General features: G+C 34.7%; 2 protein-coding genes across 4 annotated transcripts; both read left to right on the top strand.

Annotated features, from left to right (window-relative positions):
- Positions 1-2,467: 2,467 nt before the first annotated feature.
- On the top strand, positions 2,468-4,784 carry LOC104773677 (glucan endo-1,3-beta-glucosidase 8). 3 transcript variants are annotated; one of them, XM_010498321.3, is made up of 4 exons: positions 2,468-2,647; positions 2,760-3,103; positions 3,497-3,996; positions 4,087-4,784. In XM_010498321.3, the coding sequence occupies exons 2-4, from the start codon at positions 2,769-2,771 to the stop codon at positions 4,698-4,700; spliced, it is 1,449 nt and encodes a 482-aa protein (XP_010496623.1). In that variant the 5' UTR covers positions 2,468-2,647; positions 2,760-2,768; the 3' UTR covers positions 4,701-4,784. The 3 variants fall into 3 exon arrangements, with proteins under 3 accessions (XP_010496623.1, XP_010496624.1, XP_087306905.1); XM_010498322.2 differs by having other exon boundaries at positions 2,537-2,647; positions 2,760-3,053; XM_087450779.1 differs by lacking the exon at positions 2,468-2,647 and having other exon boundaries at positions 2,666-3,103.
- A 579-nt stretch (positions 4,785-5,363) lies between these two features.
- Positions 5,364-6,515, top strand: LOC147944393 (uncharacterized). The gene is made up of 2 exons (XM_087512565.1): positions 5,364-5,489; positions 5,589-6,515. Exons 1-2 carry the CDS (start codon positions 5,364-5,366, stop codon positions 6,513-6,515), a joined length of 1,053 nt encoding a protein of 350 aa, XP_087368691.1.
- The last annotated feature ends 11,054 nt before the right edge of the window (positions 6,516-17,569 follow it).

A 17,569-nucleotide genomic window follows, 5' to 3' on the forward strand; every position in this document is an offset into this window, starting at 1 on the left:
TTGATTTGCATTTTTCTGATCATATCTTATCTGCTAGCAAAACAACCATTTGGATTGATAACCCTTTGTACTACAACTGCATAGGGAATTGATACCCTGGGTGATAATCCTGTTATCACGCTCGTATTGATGATTTGCTGTGGAGAATTCCCAAGCGAAAAAACTATTTTTGGGTTATGGGGGGAGTATGGTCGCAAGGCTGAAACTTAAAGGAATTGACGGAAGGGCACCACCAGGAGTGGAGCCTGCGGCTTAATTTGACATAACACGGGGAAACTTACCAGGTCCAGACATAGTAAGGATTGACAGACTGAGAGGTCTTTCTTGATTCTATGGGTGGTGGTGCATGCTCGTTCTTAGTTGGTGGAGCGATTTGTCTTAAGTTGGTGGCCGTTCTTAAGTGGAATTAAGGCGATGAAGAGGAGGATGCTCAATTGGCTCGTTTGTTTGATGGCTGGCTTCTATTAGGTTGCTAGAGTCGGATCATTAGAATGTTGTTAGGCTGCTGGTTTATTGCTTATTGACAATGTTGGATTCTGAGCTGCTGGTTATTGATAATTGGTTTACTGGTTATTGGATTATTGTTGGATATTTGCTGGTTTTAATGTTTGGTATTTCGGTTGTTTGATTTTTGGTTGTTGTTAGGTTGTTAGTGAGTATGAGATCACTAGTTTATTATTGATATATATTTTTTTAAATGGGTCGGGTTGTTTCTGTTTTTAAACATGTTCGAGCAAAACATTAATAAAACCATGTAGATAGTCAAATGATACAATGAGCAAATTTACCTCTACTAGGGATTGGGGCAGAAGGATCTGCTTCTCTATGATTTAGTTGAACATTTATGTAACAGCGGAAAAGCTTGGGACAAAAGCTATGTACCTATAATTAAGACTAGGTGAAGGACCTTCTCATAGAAACGACAAGCATCAAAAGATGATCTTTCAATAATGTACTAACAAAACCATCTATGATGGCAAGCATATGGCAAATTATCTTCCTATATCTCTTCAGCTCTTTCAATGCGGTGATGACCAGCACTGCCGCCGATGGAACCACCACGACCTTTGCCTGATGGTTATGTACCCAACAGCTCTGCCGCCGACAGTTTTGCACAGTTAGTCTCTCTCTAATTTGACCTTGAAGCAAAATTTTGGGATATTTTATCAAATCCACATTGTTATAATGTAGTTCTAACAAAAAATCACAAAATGCAGGAGATATAATCACCAATCGTTTGAAGATGGTGGTGTGGTAATGTTGTGTACAGAACTGTCAATATTAGTTGTGGTGTGGTAATGTTGTGTACATAACCGTCAATATTGATGGTGGTGTGGTAATGTTGTGTACATAACCGTCAATATTGATGGTGGTGTGGTAATGTTGTGTACATAACAGTTAATATTGATTGTCTTTTGATTCAAAGCACAGGCACAAACAAATCTCGAAGAACACAAACAATAATCACCAATTTATTCATCTGAATAATCAATAAATAGACCTTCAAAGCAATATTTCAGATATGAAACAAACTGATTAGATGAATCAAGAGATCACATATTGAAGAATCGATCAATTTAACTAAATAATCTCTAATAGATATGTAAAAACAAAATGAATAGAGAAACTCACATATTGATAGGTACATGCGAGTTGCAGAATCGTGATGAATCATTCAGCTTCTTCGGCTAGTTCGATGATAACATTGATGTCGCTGACCTCGGTAACAGATGTCACTCTTCTTTCACTCGTTGCACAGAGGCGACAAGATCAGCTAGGCGAGGACAAATCGGCCACAAATATGAAGATGAGAAGACGGCGACAATAATATTAAATCTCTTTTGTAGAGATGAAAGAGTGGTTTATTTTAATTATAATTATAATGTTTTTAGTATGTGTGTTAACTTTGAAAAATAGGACAGTGTATGCTAAGTTTAGAAGAAATTTTAAATCAGTGCTATTTTTGAGAATTGCCCTTTAGCAGAAATGTATATACCAAAGTGTAACAAAAAATAAATTTGAAGTTGGTATGAATTTAGTTTTAGACTTTTAGTTAAGATTTTGATTTTATATAATATTATTCTCCATTCAAGAGATTTTCATGGAATGTAAGTCTAAAAGCTTCTATCAAATTTCGATATTTTACGTAAAAAAGATTACCGATCGATTAAACCACAATAAGATTTTGATTGAATTTCAAACTTTGTGTTTTTTTTTTTTGTTTTTGTTAAAGAATTTCAAAACTTGTTTCGGTGTTCGGTTTGGTTTCGATGGTATTTGTCTCATACATAACATGCTAGTTTACCAAAAATTTTGAATTTTTTTTTTTTTATTTAATGTCGCTAAGTTAAATTTGTGTATTAGTTGTTAATTGTTATGATGACAAAGACTGAACGAGCATTGGCCCATGTGCACTCCGGAGAAATAGAGCCGTTATAAATCCATCCACCCACAACGTCATTATTCTATTAAAAAAACTCATTATTATTATTTTATCATTTATCAAAAATATCTCCAACTTTTATCGCCTCTTTTTGTTTCCCAAAAACAAAATAGTTTACCTTTTTAGGTTTCTTCTACAGTCTCAACGCGTTTTTTCTTCCTTTCCCTCTGAACGCGTTTCATCAGTTTCTAGATATCTAAGGGGGTAATGGGTCGTCAAAGCGTTTCTCATTTCATTTCTCAGAACTGAGATTTTAGAATATCACGCTTGATTTTGGATAAAACTCTCACCTTGTTTTTTTTAAAATCTTTTTCAGGTGAGATCGATGTTGAATCTGTTAACCATCGTAGTCCGATTTGCAATCGTAATAGGTAATTTGGGTAGTACGGTAAATGGGTTGGGTGTGAATTGGGGAACAATGGCTACACATAAGCTGCCGCCAAAGACAGTGGTTCAGATGCTCAAGGACAATAACATTAACAAATTTAAGCTCTTTGACGCGGACGAGACAACCATGGGTGCACTGGCTGGCTCCGGTATCGAAGTGATGGTCGCTATTCCCAATGATCAGCTTAAGGTCATGGGCAGTTACCATCGAGCCAAAGATTGGGTTCGTAAGAATGTCACTCGTTATAATTTCGATGGTGGTGTCAATATCACGTCAGTTTCTCTCTCCCCCCCCCCCCCCCCCTCTCTGTTTGATTGTTACTGGTTGCTTATAATGTTGTCTGTAGGTCAAATTAACATTCATCTTTTTGGTATTTCTGGGTCCAAACCTCATAAAACCCATGATTGTTCAGTTTATGAGAAGCCAGGGTGACAAGTTCCTTGAAACTGCCAAATGGAAAAACATGTTTGAGTTATGTCACTTTCTTTGGTTCTTTAGGAATTGGTGAAAGCTGTGTTGTCTGATTGTGAAATTAAATATCTGGAAAAGTAAATCTTTTAACACTACTATCAAAAATGCAAAAGACTAAAATGTGGTATATATCCGACACAGTGTTTATATATGTCTCAGTGAAGCTTATCTATTGGGGATGTGTGTGTTTTCAGGTTTGTAGCTGTTGGGAATGAGCCATTCCTCAAATCGTACAATGGATCGTTCATAAACCTCACATTCCCAGCACTTCAAAACATCCAAAACGCTCTAAATGAAGCCGGACTAGGAAACTCCGTCAAAGCAACAGTCCCTTTAAATGCGGATGTATACGATTCACCAGCAAGCAACCCCGTTCCATCTGCAGGAAGATTCCGTCCTGATATCATTGGTCAAATGACTCAGATTGTTGACTTCCTTGGCAAGAACAATGCTCCCATCACAATCAACATCTACCCTTTCTTAAGTCTCTATGGGAATGATGATTTCCCACTCAATTACGCCTTCTTCGATGGAGCTCAGCCGATAAATGACAACGGTGTTGATTACACAAACGTCTTTGATGCCAATTTCGACACTTTGGTATCGTCTTTGAAAGCTGTTGGTCACGGAGATATGCCAATAATCGTTGGAGAAGTCGGTTGGCCAACAGAGGGTGACAAACACGCTAATTCCGGTAGATATCTATGACCTTTTTTAGTGCTTTAGATGTTTTTGTTTTTTTTTTTTTTTTAAATCTTTTCTTGAAATGTTTATATTTTCGTAGGCAATGCCTACAGATTCTACAACGGGCTTTTACCGAGGCTTGGAACAAACAAAGGCACTCCATTGAGGCCCACCTACATTGAGGTATACTTGTTCGGATTACTTGATGAGGATGCGAAAAGTATAGCACCTGGAGAGTTTGAACGCCATTGGGGAATATTTAAATTCGATGGGCAACCAAAGTTTCCAATAGATCTGTCGGGTCAAGGACAGAATAAGTTCTTGATTGGTGCACAAAACGTGCCATATCTACCAAACAAGTGGTGTGTGTTTAATCCAGAAGCCAAAGATTTGACTAAACTCGCGGCTAACATAGATTTCGCCTGCACTTTCTCCGATTGCACGGCGCTTGGTTATGGATCTTCCTGCAATAGTCTTGATGCAAATGGGAATGCCTCATACGCGTTTAACATGTACTTTCAAGTGAAGAATCAGGACGAAAGTGCTTGTTTCTTCCAAGGTTTGGCCACCATTACAACTCAGAATATATCTCAAGGACAATGCAGTTTCCCTATTCAGATTGTCGCTTCCTCAGCTTCTTCTTCTTTTTCTTCTTTGTCTTATTCTTTGGTTTTTTTAACCGTTTGGTTTCTATTGTCAGGGATGATGTTTTGAGGTTATATTGAGTTCGTTGAACTTAGTGAGGTTTTTGTGGCCTTCGTTTGTTACTGATTTATATATATATGACCTTTTTTTGTCTATGTAGTACTTAAAAATTTTATGGTGAAATTCGGGAAGACATAGTATCACATCAAACCAATATAGAGCTCAATATATGATCAAATGAATATACCCGAAAAGATCATTCTTATTTAGTATAATCCTAACTATATCAGAAAGAAAATCCATAGAAGGTGATCTATTACCCTGATCTATCGGTAATTTAATACTGTTTTGCACTAACATCATATTTTAATACTTGAAGTCTTGGGTGTTGGATAAGCTTCAACATTCCTTATAGTCTTAGAGATCCTTATCAAGTTAGGATTAGGATAAGAGATAGACTTAATAAGTTCTAATAGGAATATGATTAGCAAAGGTGTGCTAACTCTATAAATACAATTGTTAAGTTGTGACAATTGTAAGAGAGAACATTAAGGGCTTAAGAGTGTTTAGGTTTGAGAGATATTTTTTAAACATAAATAAAGAGAGCAATGCTTTATAAGCTAAGTTGTGTTCTAAATTTTATATTTGGTATCAGAGCTCTTAGGTTTTGATCCTAAAAGTTCATAAAACATCACGAAGGTTATTCGAACATACAGCCGTCGTAATCAAGCCATGGAAGACGACAGCACAGCCCGACTGAAGGATTTGTCACAACCATCGATTCAATGTCCTATGCTAAACGATTCAAACTACATGGTGTGGTCAATGAAGATGAAGATCTTGTTAAGGATATACAAGGTCTAGGACACAATCGAACCAGGATCAGGAGATACAGAGAAGAATCTGCTTGTCATGGGTTTACTGTTTCAAGCTATTCCAGAGAGTCTTGTCTTGCAGGTAGGCGAACATGACTCTTCCAAAGGAATTTGGGAAGCAATTAAATCAAGGAACATGGGAGCTGATCGCGTGAAGGAAGCAAAGCTTCAAACATTGATGTCCGGCTTTGAGAAGTTGAGGATGACAGAATCGGACACAGTAGATAACTTTGCGGGAAAGTTATCGGAGATTGCATCTAAATTTGCTGCACTCGGACAAACTATTGAGGAATCCAAGCTAGTGAAAAATTTTCTCAATAGTTTACCAAGACACAAGTTTATTCAAATCATAGCGTCTCTCGAGCAAGTGTTGGATCTAAATACTAAACGATATCAAGACATTGTTGGAAGATTAAAAGCTTACGAAGAAAGAATTCTCGGTGAAGAAAACGGTGGAGACACACAAGGAAAGCTTTTATATGCTAACTCTTATCAACAAGATTTTGGAGCTCAACAACACAGAGGACGCAGAAACAGAGGACGTGGACGCAAAGGATGTGGTAGAGGACGCTTTAAATCACATGATCGATCGCAAAATCAAACGCAAGATAAGGAGAAGAAGGATGTCTCCAAGATTATCTGTTTTTGGTGTGATAAGGCTGGCTACTACGCCTCTAATTGTCCCGAGAGAGTTCAAAGAACACAAGAATCGCATAAAATAGAGACACGCGATGCTGAATCAGCACTTTACATGCACGAGGTGGTGTTCTTGAACGAAGAAAAATTAATACCGAAGGTTTACGAAAACAAAACAGGGGAAGAAGGACTTTGGTACTTAGACAATGGAGCAAGCAACCACATGACATTCGGAGATGGCTCATATGTCAAGATAGAAGGAAAAGGTTCTATCCTCTTTCAAGGGAAAACTGGTGAACAAAGACTTGTCACCAACATCTACTTTATCCCTAACCTTAAGAGCAACATTCTGAGTCTAGGACAAGCTACATAAGTTGGATGTCATGTGAGGAAGAGACAAAACTTCTTGACAGTGCATGATCCAAGCGGGAGATTGTTAGTACGAGTCACTCGTTCACCAAACAGGCTGTACAAGATTAATCTAAAGATTGGTACGCCATTGTGCTTAAACTCAAGACTTGAAGACGACACATGGAAGTTGACGAGGAATCAGACACTAATGGAGATGACGAGGAGCACTCTCAAGGCAATGAAGGTACCTAATTATTTGTGGGGGAAGCAGTTAGACACTCCACATACATAATTAACAGGGTACCAACGAGGGCACTTGAGAACAAACCTCCCTACGAAAGCTTACGAGGAATGAAACCAAACATCTAAGGGTGTTCGGTTGTCGAGCCTACTCAAAGATTGAAGCTACAAACTTAAAGAAATTGGATGATAGGTCACAGCCTCTAGTGCATCTTGGAGTCGAGCCATGATCCAAAGCATACAGGTTGTATAATCCGACTTCAAGAAGAATTGTAGTGAGCCGTGATGTAGTGTTTGATGAAGCTACAAGATGGAATTGGAATGAAACAACAAGTGGATCAAGTGGGAATCCGGGGATGTTTCACATGAGGTGGGGAGAAGTTATAGATACTGGTGATGGACCCGTAGTAGTAAACAATCAAGAAGAAGAGAATGATGATCATGACGGTGAAGATGATGATCAAGAACAGGAGATTGAAGACAACACGGGTAATCACGGTGCTCATAACAACAAAGAAGGAGTGAATAATGCAGGTCAAGTAGTTCAACCAGTTCTTCGACATTCAAATCGCCAAAGTGTCAGACCAAGATATCTCAACGATTACGTTCTTCAAGCTGAGGAAGAATGTGAGAAGTTGCTACTGTTGATTAATGAAGAACCAAGAAGTTACAGAGAAATAGAGGGTTTAAAAGAATGGATACAAGCTTGAAAGGAAGAAATTGAATCCATTCACAAGAACAACACCTGGTGTTTAGTTGACAAACCGATGGAGACAAAAATGATTGGTCTCAAGTGGATATTCAAAATCAAGAAAAATGCAGATGGCACAATCAATAAATACAAGGCAAGGCTTGTAGAAAATTGATATGAGCAAGAATCATGCATAGATTTTGATGAGGTTTTTGCACCAGTTGCGCGACTTGAAACCATAAGGTTACTAATTGCTCTAGCTGCATCACATGGTTGGGAGATTCATCACTTAGATGTAGAAACAGCTTTTATACATGGAGAACTAAAGAAAGATGTTTATGTAGAACAGCCTGATGGATTTGAAATCAAAGGGAAGGAACACAAGGTTTACAAACTGACAAAGGCATTGTATGGTTTGAAACAAGCTCCAAGAGCATGGAACACAAAGTTGGATCAGATTTTGAAAGCAATGTCGTTTAAGAAGTGTTCAAAGGAGACCTCTGTTTATCGAAAACAAGATGGAGAATCACTTCTAATAGTTGCAGTTTATGTTGATGATCTCTTTGTAACAGGAAATAATCTCAAAGCCATAAAAGATTTCAAGATGGGGATGTCATCTAATTTTGAGATGTCTGAACTTGGAAAGCTCACTTACTATCTAGGCATCGAAGTTCATCAAGGAGAGGATGGAATCGAAATTAAGCAGGAAGCTTATGCAAGAAGGATTTTGAGAGAAGCTGGCTTAGAAAGATGTAATTCAACAAAGATCCCTATGGAGTTTGGACTTACAGTTTCAAAGGCTGAAAAGGAAGAAGAGATAGGTCCTACGAGCTACAGAAGGAATGTGGGATGCTTAAGATACTTACTACACACTCGACCAGATTTAGCTTTCTTAGTTTGTGTCACTAGTCGGTATATACAGAGCCGTCGACACTCACATGGTGTCATAGTGATGCAGATACTTCGATATCTTAGTGGAACCGTATCCTATGGTTTGAAATATGGTCGAGAAAGATTCATGGTTTCAGTGACAGTAGTCACAACATTGATTCGGATGATGGGAGAAGCACCACGGGTTACATGTTCTGTTTTGGAACTACACCAATCAGTTGGTGTTCACAAAAACAGGGGACAGTTTCTCTCTCGTCATGCGAAGCAGAGTACATGGCAGCGACGGAGGCAACTAAACAAGCTATTTGGTTGCAGGACACTTTGAGCAAGATCACCGGAAAGGAAACGGAGCAGATCATCATTTGGATCGACAACGAGTCAGCAATACAGCTCTGCAAGAACCCTGTATTTGATGGTCGAACCAAACACATACACAAGTTATACCATTTTATACGAGAATGTGAGGAGAGGGAGCTTGTTGATGTGAAGCATGTACCAGGAGAAGATCAAGAAGCGGATATCTTGACGAAGGCATTGGCAAAGATCAAGTTTTGCGAAATGAGAAGCTTGATAGGAGTGGAAGACATGTCCAAGACCAAGTTGAAGCTTAAGGGGGTGAATGTTGGATAAGCTTCAACATTCCTTATAGTCTTAGAGATCCTTATCAAGTTAGGATTAAGATAAGAGATAGACTTAATAAGTTCTAATGGGAATAGGATTAGCAAAGGTGTGCTAACTCTATAAATACAATTGTTGAGTTGTGACAATTGTAAGAGAGAACATTAAGAGCTTGAGAGTGTTTAGTTTTGAGAGAGATATTTTCTAAACATAAATAAAGAGAGCCATTCTTTATAAGCTAAGTTGTGTTCTGAATTCTATATTGGGTGCATCCAACAAGAGATCAAATAAACCGCAATTCATTATTTCAAAACACAAAAGAGTTTGGAAACGACAAAATTTTAGCAGTTGTTTTCAATACTTGGCCAGTACCCGGATACTAGGTGTGAAGCCGCTCGTCGCACAGAAAGCTAGATTTATGATTTTTTCATATTTTATATTTGAGTTTGTAATTTTGGATTGTTAACATATACATATTATCTATACTATTAATTAGGGAGCACACATAGGGATAAAAAAAAAAAAAAAACTATAACATAGATCTATGTTGCCAAACAAATCCACTTGCCTACATAATTTTTAAAATCAATATAAATTTCCTAAAACAATGGTAACAATTATTAAAGACTAAATGATTAACTCTTTTTATAATTCAAAATATTCTAGTATTTGAGGAAACTATATTAACAATAAATGATACATTCCTATATTTTATGGAACTATATTAATTACAAATAATAAATTCAAATATATGACATCTATATAAAAAAATTACAGCCAATAAGATTACAAAATGAAAATTTTAAATATTATAGTAAAGACAAAATTATTTATATAAACAATTACTTGAATTTTAAATAGTAATTAAAATTTTATAAAATAATAAGAGATTTTTGCAATTAATAAAACTTATCATTTAAGATTTCCATAACAACTATATCTAATTAAATTTGAATAGTATAGATGAAAATAACTTAACTTTAATTTAAACAGATTATTTATTTTAAGAAATCTTGAAATAAATCAGTAATTATTTTACCAAAAATCTAAACTTTAGGGATTATTTATAAAACTAACCTTATATATTTACTCTTATCGGTTTAATAGGAATTGCAAAATCTAGAAAATTAATTCATTATCCAAATCGAATCATCCATATAGATTCAAACATATTGTATATAAGTTAACTGAAAAATAAATAAGATTTTAAAAGATTTTATATAGAGTTTTGTTGTTCTAAACGTAAAAGTAAAAAAATGTTTAGCCTGACTCTTTCCAGCCTATAAATAGAGTAATCGATTTAACATTACATATCATATACAGCACTCTACACTATTTTTGTACCTCTTTGTTTATGCAAAAAAAAATGTATCTCTCTTAGTATTTAAGTTTGCATATGCATATTGCTAACATCTACTATATTCTTTTTTAGTTAACCAATACTATGTTCTATGAATTGTTAAATTTAAAATTTTCTGTCGTGTAAATAAGCATATACAAATTAAGATCTTTTTCCAAAGCATAATTTTTTTACCTAGAGATTGTATATAAGTGAGGATTGTGGTATAAACGGGTGTTCATCCCGTTGACATAGCATCTGCAAAACAAAAAAAATTATATTTGATTGCTTAAAAGAAGTCCACATTTTTTATATGAACCCGGTAGTCACAAAATACTATATTAGTGTTTGTTTTCTTCAGTCTTTATATAGATTTATTTAAGAAAAATCTATAGGAATTTCTTATTAGGGTATATAGTTGAGCCTTGATTTAACATTATCAATTAACTTTAGAAACCAACACATAAAAATTCAATTTAATCTTCCATGATTGTGTTGGTAATTTGTAATCAGTTGTATGTATTAAATTATATTATTTTTCTTATTTTTTTTCAAATATATGATGTGAACAGTATTTTTTAAAATGGTATTACAATTTGGGATGTATATGGAAAAGAAAACAAACAACACACATGGCAGTAAATCTTTATAACATGAATACCTTGAAATTTGTTTTTTAAGTCATCATTATCTTTAAAAAGTCTATAAAATAAAAATAAAAAGATTAATCTGCAAAATTCCACATAAGATTAGAAAATTTATATAACAGCATTCAATTTTCAAATTCTTAATAATTTTGGTGAGAGTTAATTTAAGAACATATGTTTTGTAGAATTCAACTATTTTTGGATTAAAAATAAAGAAATAATTTTTTAAAAATTTTTTGGATAATTTCCATTAATTTTGTAAAAATTAAATAGTCAAACGAAAAATACGGATATCCTGTTAGAAGCTTTCCCTATTTATTTATTTTTGACAACCAAATACGGATATTCTTTGCCCAACCTTTTATCCGTTGGACTAATATAAATATTGTCAAATAAATATTATAACAGAAATTTACATTTGGTGGATACAGTATCTCCAAAACATACATGCCTATGTTCTCTCATTTATAACTTATTTTTTATCGTTTCCAGGCCAACCGATGTTCTAATCCAAGTCTTAAAGTACTGATTAACACTCAAACACCCAAATATAAACTGAACCAAAAACCAAAATGACAAAAATTTGGGTTATAGATGTTATACTAAATAAATATGTTTACACATACTAAATAAATAATTCTAATTCTTGACATGTTCTATGACATGATAAAATACATTGAATGTCCTCAAATAAATCTTACTATTTTCAATTGAACTAGCATAAGTTCAAAATAAAATAAAAATAAAAATACATAAAATATGATTTATAACAGTTAAAAATATTAAAACAGAAAAACATAATCTAATTGAAAGGACCAACCTTTTTTTGTAAATAGATAAAAATATATATATACATAAATAAACTACAACTAGTGGTCCCATACCCACTAGCCACCTAACCACATTCAGAATCAACAGCGGAATAACAAACCAATAAATATCCAATAAGCCAATAACCAATAAAATAATAACCAATATTAATTCCAATCACAAACTAATGATCCAAACAGCATAAATCAAATAACTAGCAATCCTAAACAATGTTCTAGGACTCAACTCTAGCAACCTAACAGAAGCCAGACAACCAAGCGAACCACTAGAACATCCTCCTCTTCATCGCCTTGATTCCACGATCACACTTTGCCTTTACCTGCACCACAAACACATATTGAGATGCATGAGTATTTGATAAACACTCAGTGAGGCAATCCTCCCATCTACTGGGCTATACACACAAGCAACAATGATTCCAAAGTTCCAAACAAGCATCAAACAAAACACACAAACCAGAAAATCAAACATCGTCTCGCTGGAAGGGAGGTGTCGACCGACACCAGCCGAGTGTCGACCGACACTGGCCTTGGTGTCGACCGACACTACCCCACAGTGTCGATCGATGCCCAATTTGTTGGTGTCGACCGACACTCCCTCTGCAACTGCGATCCGCACGAAGTCGAGAGTCGGATCTCGCTCCCAAATCTCCTCCAAATCGTCCAATACTCAAAACCCAAGCCTTATACATCCGTAGGAACCTGTATCAACCAATCCCAGCAAGAAAAACACACAAACAAGAAACAAACAAGCAAGAACAAGGGAATCAAAGGCATAGATTAGCCATGGTCATGCACTCACCTCTTTCCAGGAAGTTTCTGACCAACAATGACGAATCCAACCTTAATAGCAAGCTTCTAACTCCTTCCCAGCCTTGGATCTCTCAGGAAATAGCAAGGAATTTCACCAATCTTACTAAAAACTCAAGAACTCTCTTTTTCTTCCTTTTTCTCTCAAAAACGTTAAACGGCGACAAGAAAGACTTTCCAAAACCCTGCTGGTCGACAAAACACTTAAATATCTCGGTCTAATGGTTTTTCCTAAACCAAACCGGTCCAAATCGATAATTAAATCAAACTGGTCGAACCAGAAACAATGAGTGTCGATCGATACCTCCTGTGGTGTCGATCGACACCCCCATCAAAACACCAAAAATGGTTCGCGGATATTACACTAATATAGGTGAACCATATATAAAATGATAAGAATAAAAAGTCAATTAATCTCCCGTTTGCGGTTGCGGTTGCGGGAGATTGCGGAAGCGGGCGATTGCAGTTTCAAGCGTTTATTAAACGTTTTGAATGACTGGTTTATCATTTTTAAATGGATGCGTTTGCGGGAGTTTAACGACTGGTTGACCAACGGTTGCATTAGCGGTTAAAACATAATAAATGTAATAGATAATTATATATATGTTTAAAAACACCAAAAACTTTATTAAATTTGATTTATAATTAAAAATCTTTAAAAATATTAAAATAATTATTCAAAAATAAATAAATTTCATATTGAAACACTTATTACTTTATGCATTTGGCTTTTCACCCAAAATTTAATCAAGTAATGTGATAAATGACAAAACTTATGCGTTAGAATATTGATCTTCTCTGCTAAATCTCACACACTCAATAAGTTCCTCACATTGAATACAAGGCTAAGGTATATTAATTATGAAAGAGTAAAGAAAAGTCATTGGTAATTTGTTTTAATATTTTCACAAATAATCTTATTTTCTTAAACTTCTGTTGAAATATATTTTTTTAGATTTTTTGGAACGTATGTGCAATGTGCCAATAGTTTTACATCATATTTTTTGGTTTTTTGTTAATTGGAATCTTATTTTCTTGTAATTGTTTATATTCTAATCTCCTTAATCGTATTTGTACTTCAATTTCTCTCATCTTTTATGGGTACAATGGTTAGTTTGAAGATATAAGAAAAAAAAAATTAGTATTTTTAGACTTTTTTTTGGTTTTAAAAAAAAAAAATCCAACCGCAAACGCCCGCAACCGCAAACGCTTGCGGTAAGCAGCTTTTGGAATTCAGTGGTTGGGAGCGATTGGGAGCGGTTGGAAACAATTGGAAGCGGTTTGTGTGATTGGCATCAATCGCTAGCAACCGCTACCACCCGTAAACGCAGATACGACACAATAGTATCTACCTCTCCTGCGGGAGGTAGCGGGAGAACCAGTCAACACCTTAGTTTCCATTACAACAACACAATAGAACATTATAATATTTGATGCTATAATCAGCGGCAGATACGTTTAGATTTAGCCTCTGTTTTAAAAATCCCCGCAATTACGCCTCCGCCTCGAGTAATACAAACATCAATAATATAAGAGAATTTATTAGAAATGCCATTTTTGGCATACCCCTTTTCAAAAATGTCTTATTTTTTGAATATTTTCATTTTTGCCCTCTTTTACACAATTACCATTTTGTGCGATTCTAAATCAGGCTTAACCGTTTTGCCATATACTCATGGAAAGTGAAATAAGATAGATACATTCATGAATTTGGCGAGAAATCTTTAATAGTACAATACACTTGCTTCGATGGATAAAACAAGTTTGATAAAAATGTTCTAACGATTTGATATTATATATGTACTTTACACTACGTAATGTTCATGAGATTTGGTATATTCAGATTTTATACTGAACTAGATTAGGACCCGCTCAATGCGCGTGTTTTAAAAATATCTACTAAAATTTTAAAATATATTTTTTGTAAATGAAATATATTTTCCAGAAATAATTATATAAATAGTTTTATTTAGAGATAAGTTTTTACTTTAATACACTAATTTATATTTTTATATTTTAAAATTATTATTACAATTATTTCAATAATCTAAAGCTATATTATCAGCCACCAAAACATTTTTTAATGTTAAAAATACTACAACATTAAAAAAATGTAAGGAAAAAATAAAGAAAAAAAAATTCAAATTGCGGGGATATTTTTTAAAAAATCATATCCTTAATTAAAGAAAAAAGATTCAAAATAATATAAAGGAATATTTTAAAATCATCACGAATTTCTAATAAGAAATCAAATTTAACTAAATAATATAACTAAAATCTAAAAGTACTGCAACGTAATTAAATTAAAATATTAAAAAGAAAGAATAAACAAATATTGATAGTTAATAGGTTTAAAACTTTTACTTTTTAATTTTTTAGGTTTTTTTAATGTTTTAGTAAATTTAGAATTGACACATGTCAACATTTTATCAATACAAGTAACATGTGTCACGATTTTGTTAATGCGTAACTTTGACATCAAGCTTTATATAATAAGATATTGTTATGTTAGTGTTAACATCTAATCATAAATGATATGTACAATTAGGTCAACAATCCATAATCAATATCAAATCCTTTAAAGAATGTTTTTCTGGAATATGAATAAGAAAGAAACTTTGTAAGATAAATCTCATGAGGTAGTCATCAATGCTGTTATTCTTCATGCTGATTTTTAAGGTGATTTTAGTTACCACGTGATACATATCAAATAAATATTTGTCAAGGAAACACTATCATCAACAATATATATGTTGTATAGCACTTACTAAAGTAAGTTCAATGTTTATATAGATTTATACTCAACAATTTGAATGATTATATTTGATCTCAAAAAATTATATTGTTAATAGAAAATATTTTAAATTAAAATCTCGCACATAATTTTAAATATTAAAAGTACCATCTAACTGATTGTAAATTGTAGTTATTGATCTTCTTCTTTTAAAATCTCTATTTTATTATAATTAAGTGGAATTTTCTATTCTGAAACACTTAAAAAACGAGTATAATTGCTGCTATTTGATATCTTGTGTTTTTGTTGAGTCTTATGCTTTGTTTTTGCAGAGTTTTGTTGCATAATCTTGTCATTCTAGGTTGTTTTAGGAGCAAATGCATCTAGTGTGCTACCTCTCAGGTTCTTGGAGTAATATCATCACATTTGGAGCATTTGGACTTGTTTTGACGCAAAGAAGCAAAAAAGAAGAGTGAAGTGGAGAAGAGGCACAAGATCAGGGAGTACACGCGGCCAAGACCATCGGCAAAACACCAGCCGATTCACCCCATCGACCACCCCTCATCGGCCAAAGCACAGTTGATGGAACAGGAGACGCACACGATCGCAACCATCAGCGGCCACACCCATCAGCCAAACGGTGGCCGAGTGAAGCAAGCGACCACCTCCCATCGGCCAGATGCTGCCCGGTGATGTTCATATATTTTACCATGTTTTCCCTTAGTTTATTCACATCTTTTTCTATCCATCTTCACCATTATTGTGTAGCTTTAGGACTAATCATGCATTAGAGTGTAGTTGCATTGCATTTGCATCTTTTCATGTATAAACAGGTGATTTTGGAGCTTAAGGAGCATGGAAGCAATGGAGAAGAGATGTGAAGCAATCATGAGGAGGAGACAAGGGAGTTAAGGCTGAAGAACCAAGATCCGGAGTCCAGCTCGACCAAGCACTCGACCGAGTGGGAGATGGACTCGACCGAGTGGAGTTACACAGAAGAAGCCAGCTCGACCTGTCACTCGACCGAGCACTGGTCGAGTTGACCGATTCGTGGACCACTTTGACTTTTCCCATTTTTAGGGCTTCCACTCCCCTTCCTATATAAGGCCTTGTACCTGCAGCCACCAAACAATCTAGATTTTTAGTCCAGCTTTTCAGATATTCTAAACCTAGTTTTTACCTTTTAAGGAATATTATTCCTTTTGCTTATTTTATTTTCTTTTGGATTTTGTACTTAGAAAAGAAGAATTTCCTCATACTTGTTGGTTGAATAACTTTCTAAGTATTGAGAATCTGAGTTTGATTTCTTTTTTAAAGTTGTAGATCTTTATCTTATCTATCTAATCATGCAAGTTTCAATATTTTCTGGGTTTTTGACTTTGTTCTTCATGTCTTGTTGTGAGTAGTCTTCTTAGGATCTTGAGGATGGGTTAGGATGGATTGATCTTGTGGTATATCTGATTTGATCAAGCTTGATTGTTGTAGATCTCTTCTAGGCTAGATGTTCTTAATGCTGATCCTATATCTGAGAGGGTAGGATCTGATCTCAAGCTTTTTAGCATCACACCAATGTTTAAGAAGCATAGATAAGGCTAGATCTAGAGCTTACCATTAGGCTTGCTTAGAGATTAGAGGTCTTGTTTGGTTTGAGATGTATTGCTTAATGCCTGCTTGTGTAGATTCTTTTCATTGTGAGAGCAAGTCTAGGATTGCATGGGTTTGATTGTCTCTTGACCATGAGAGTGGGAGAGACTTGTCTTAGATTAATATGTCTAGAGGTTAGCTCATAACATTGCTTGAGATTTGTTGATCAAGTTAGATTACCACAATGATTAGTTTATCCCATGAATCCATCCTCAGGAACCTACTTTGTTTATTGATTTTAAAGTCTCAATCTTGTTATTTGCTTGCTGTTTGATCTGTGTTTGCTTTACTCTGTTTTTATTGCATTGCTCTGTTTTCCCGGATTTGTCTAGCTCGACCACTCACTCGACCTACACTCGGTCGAGTGCTGCTCGAGTTCATCGCCAGAACTCTTGTTTATGATTTGTGATTGTCTTGTTTCATTCCTGTTTCATTCCTGTTTAATTTCCATTGCATTTACTTAGCATCTAGTTCATTACTTGTTTTGCATTAGTTCATATCTAGAGTTTACAGTTTCTGTTTCTATTCTTAGTTCATAATCATTCTGTTTTATTTGCATCAAGTTCTTAGCTCTTGTAGTTTATTTTCTGCATTTTATCATTATCATCATAGGATTGTTAGTGACAAACAAT

This window comes from Camelina sativa, chromosome 5, assembly GCF_030686135.1.
Source record: "Camelina sativa cultivar CO46 ecotype springtype chromosome 5, ASM3068613v1".
Classification (NCBI taxonomy): domain Eukaryota; kingdom Viridiplantae; phylum Streptophyta; class Magnoliopsida; order Brassicales; family Brassicaceae; genus Camelina; species Camelina sativa.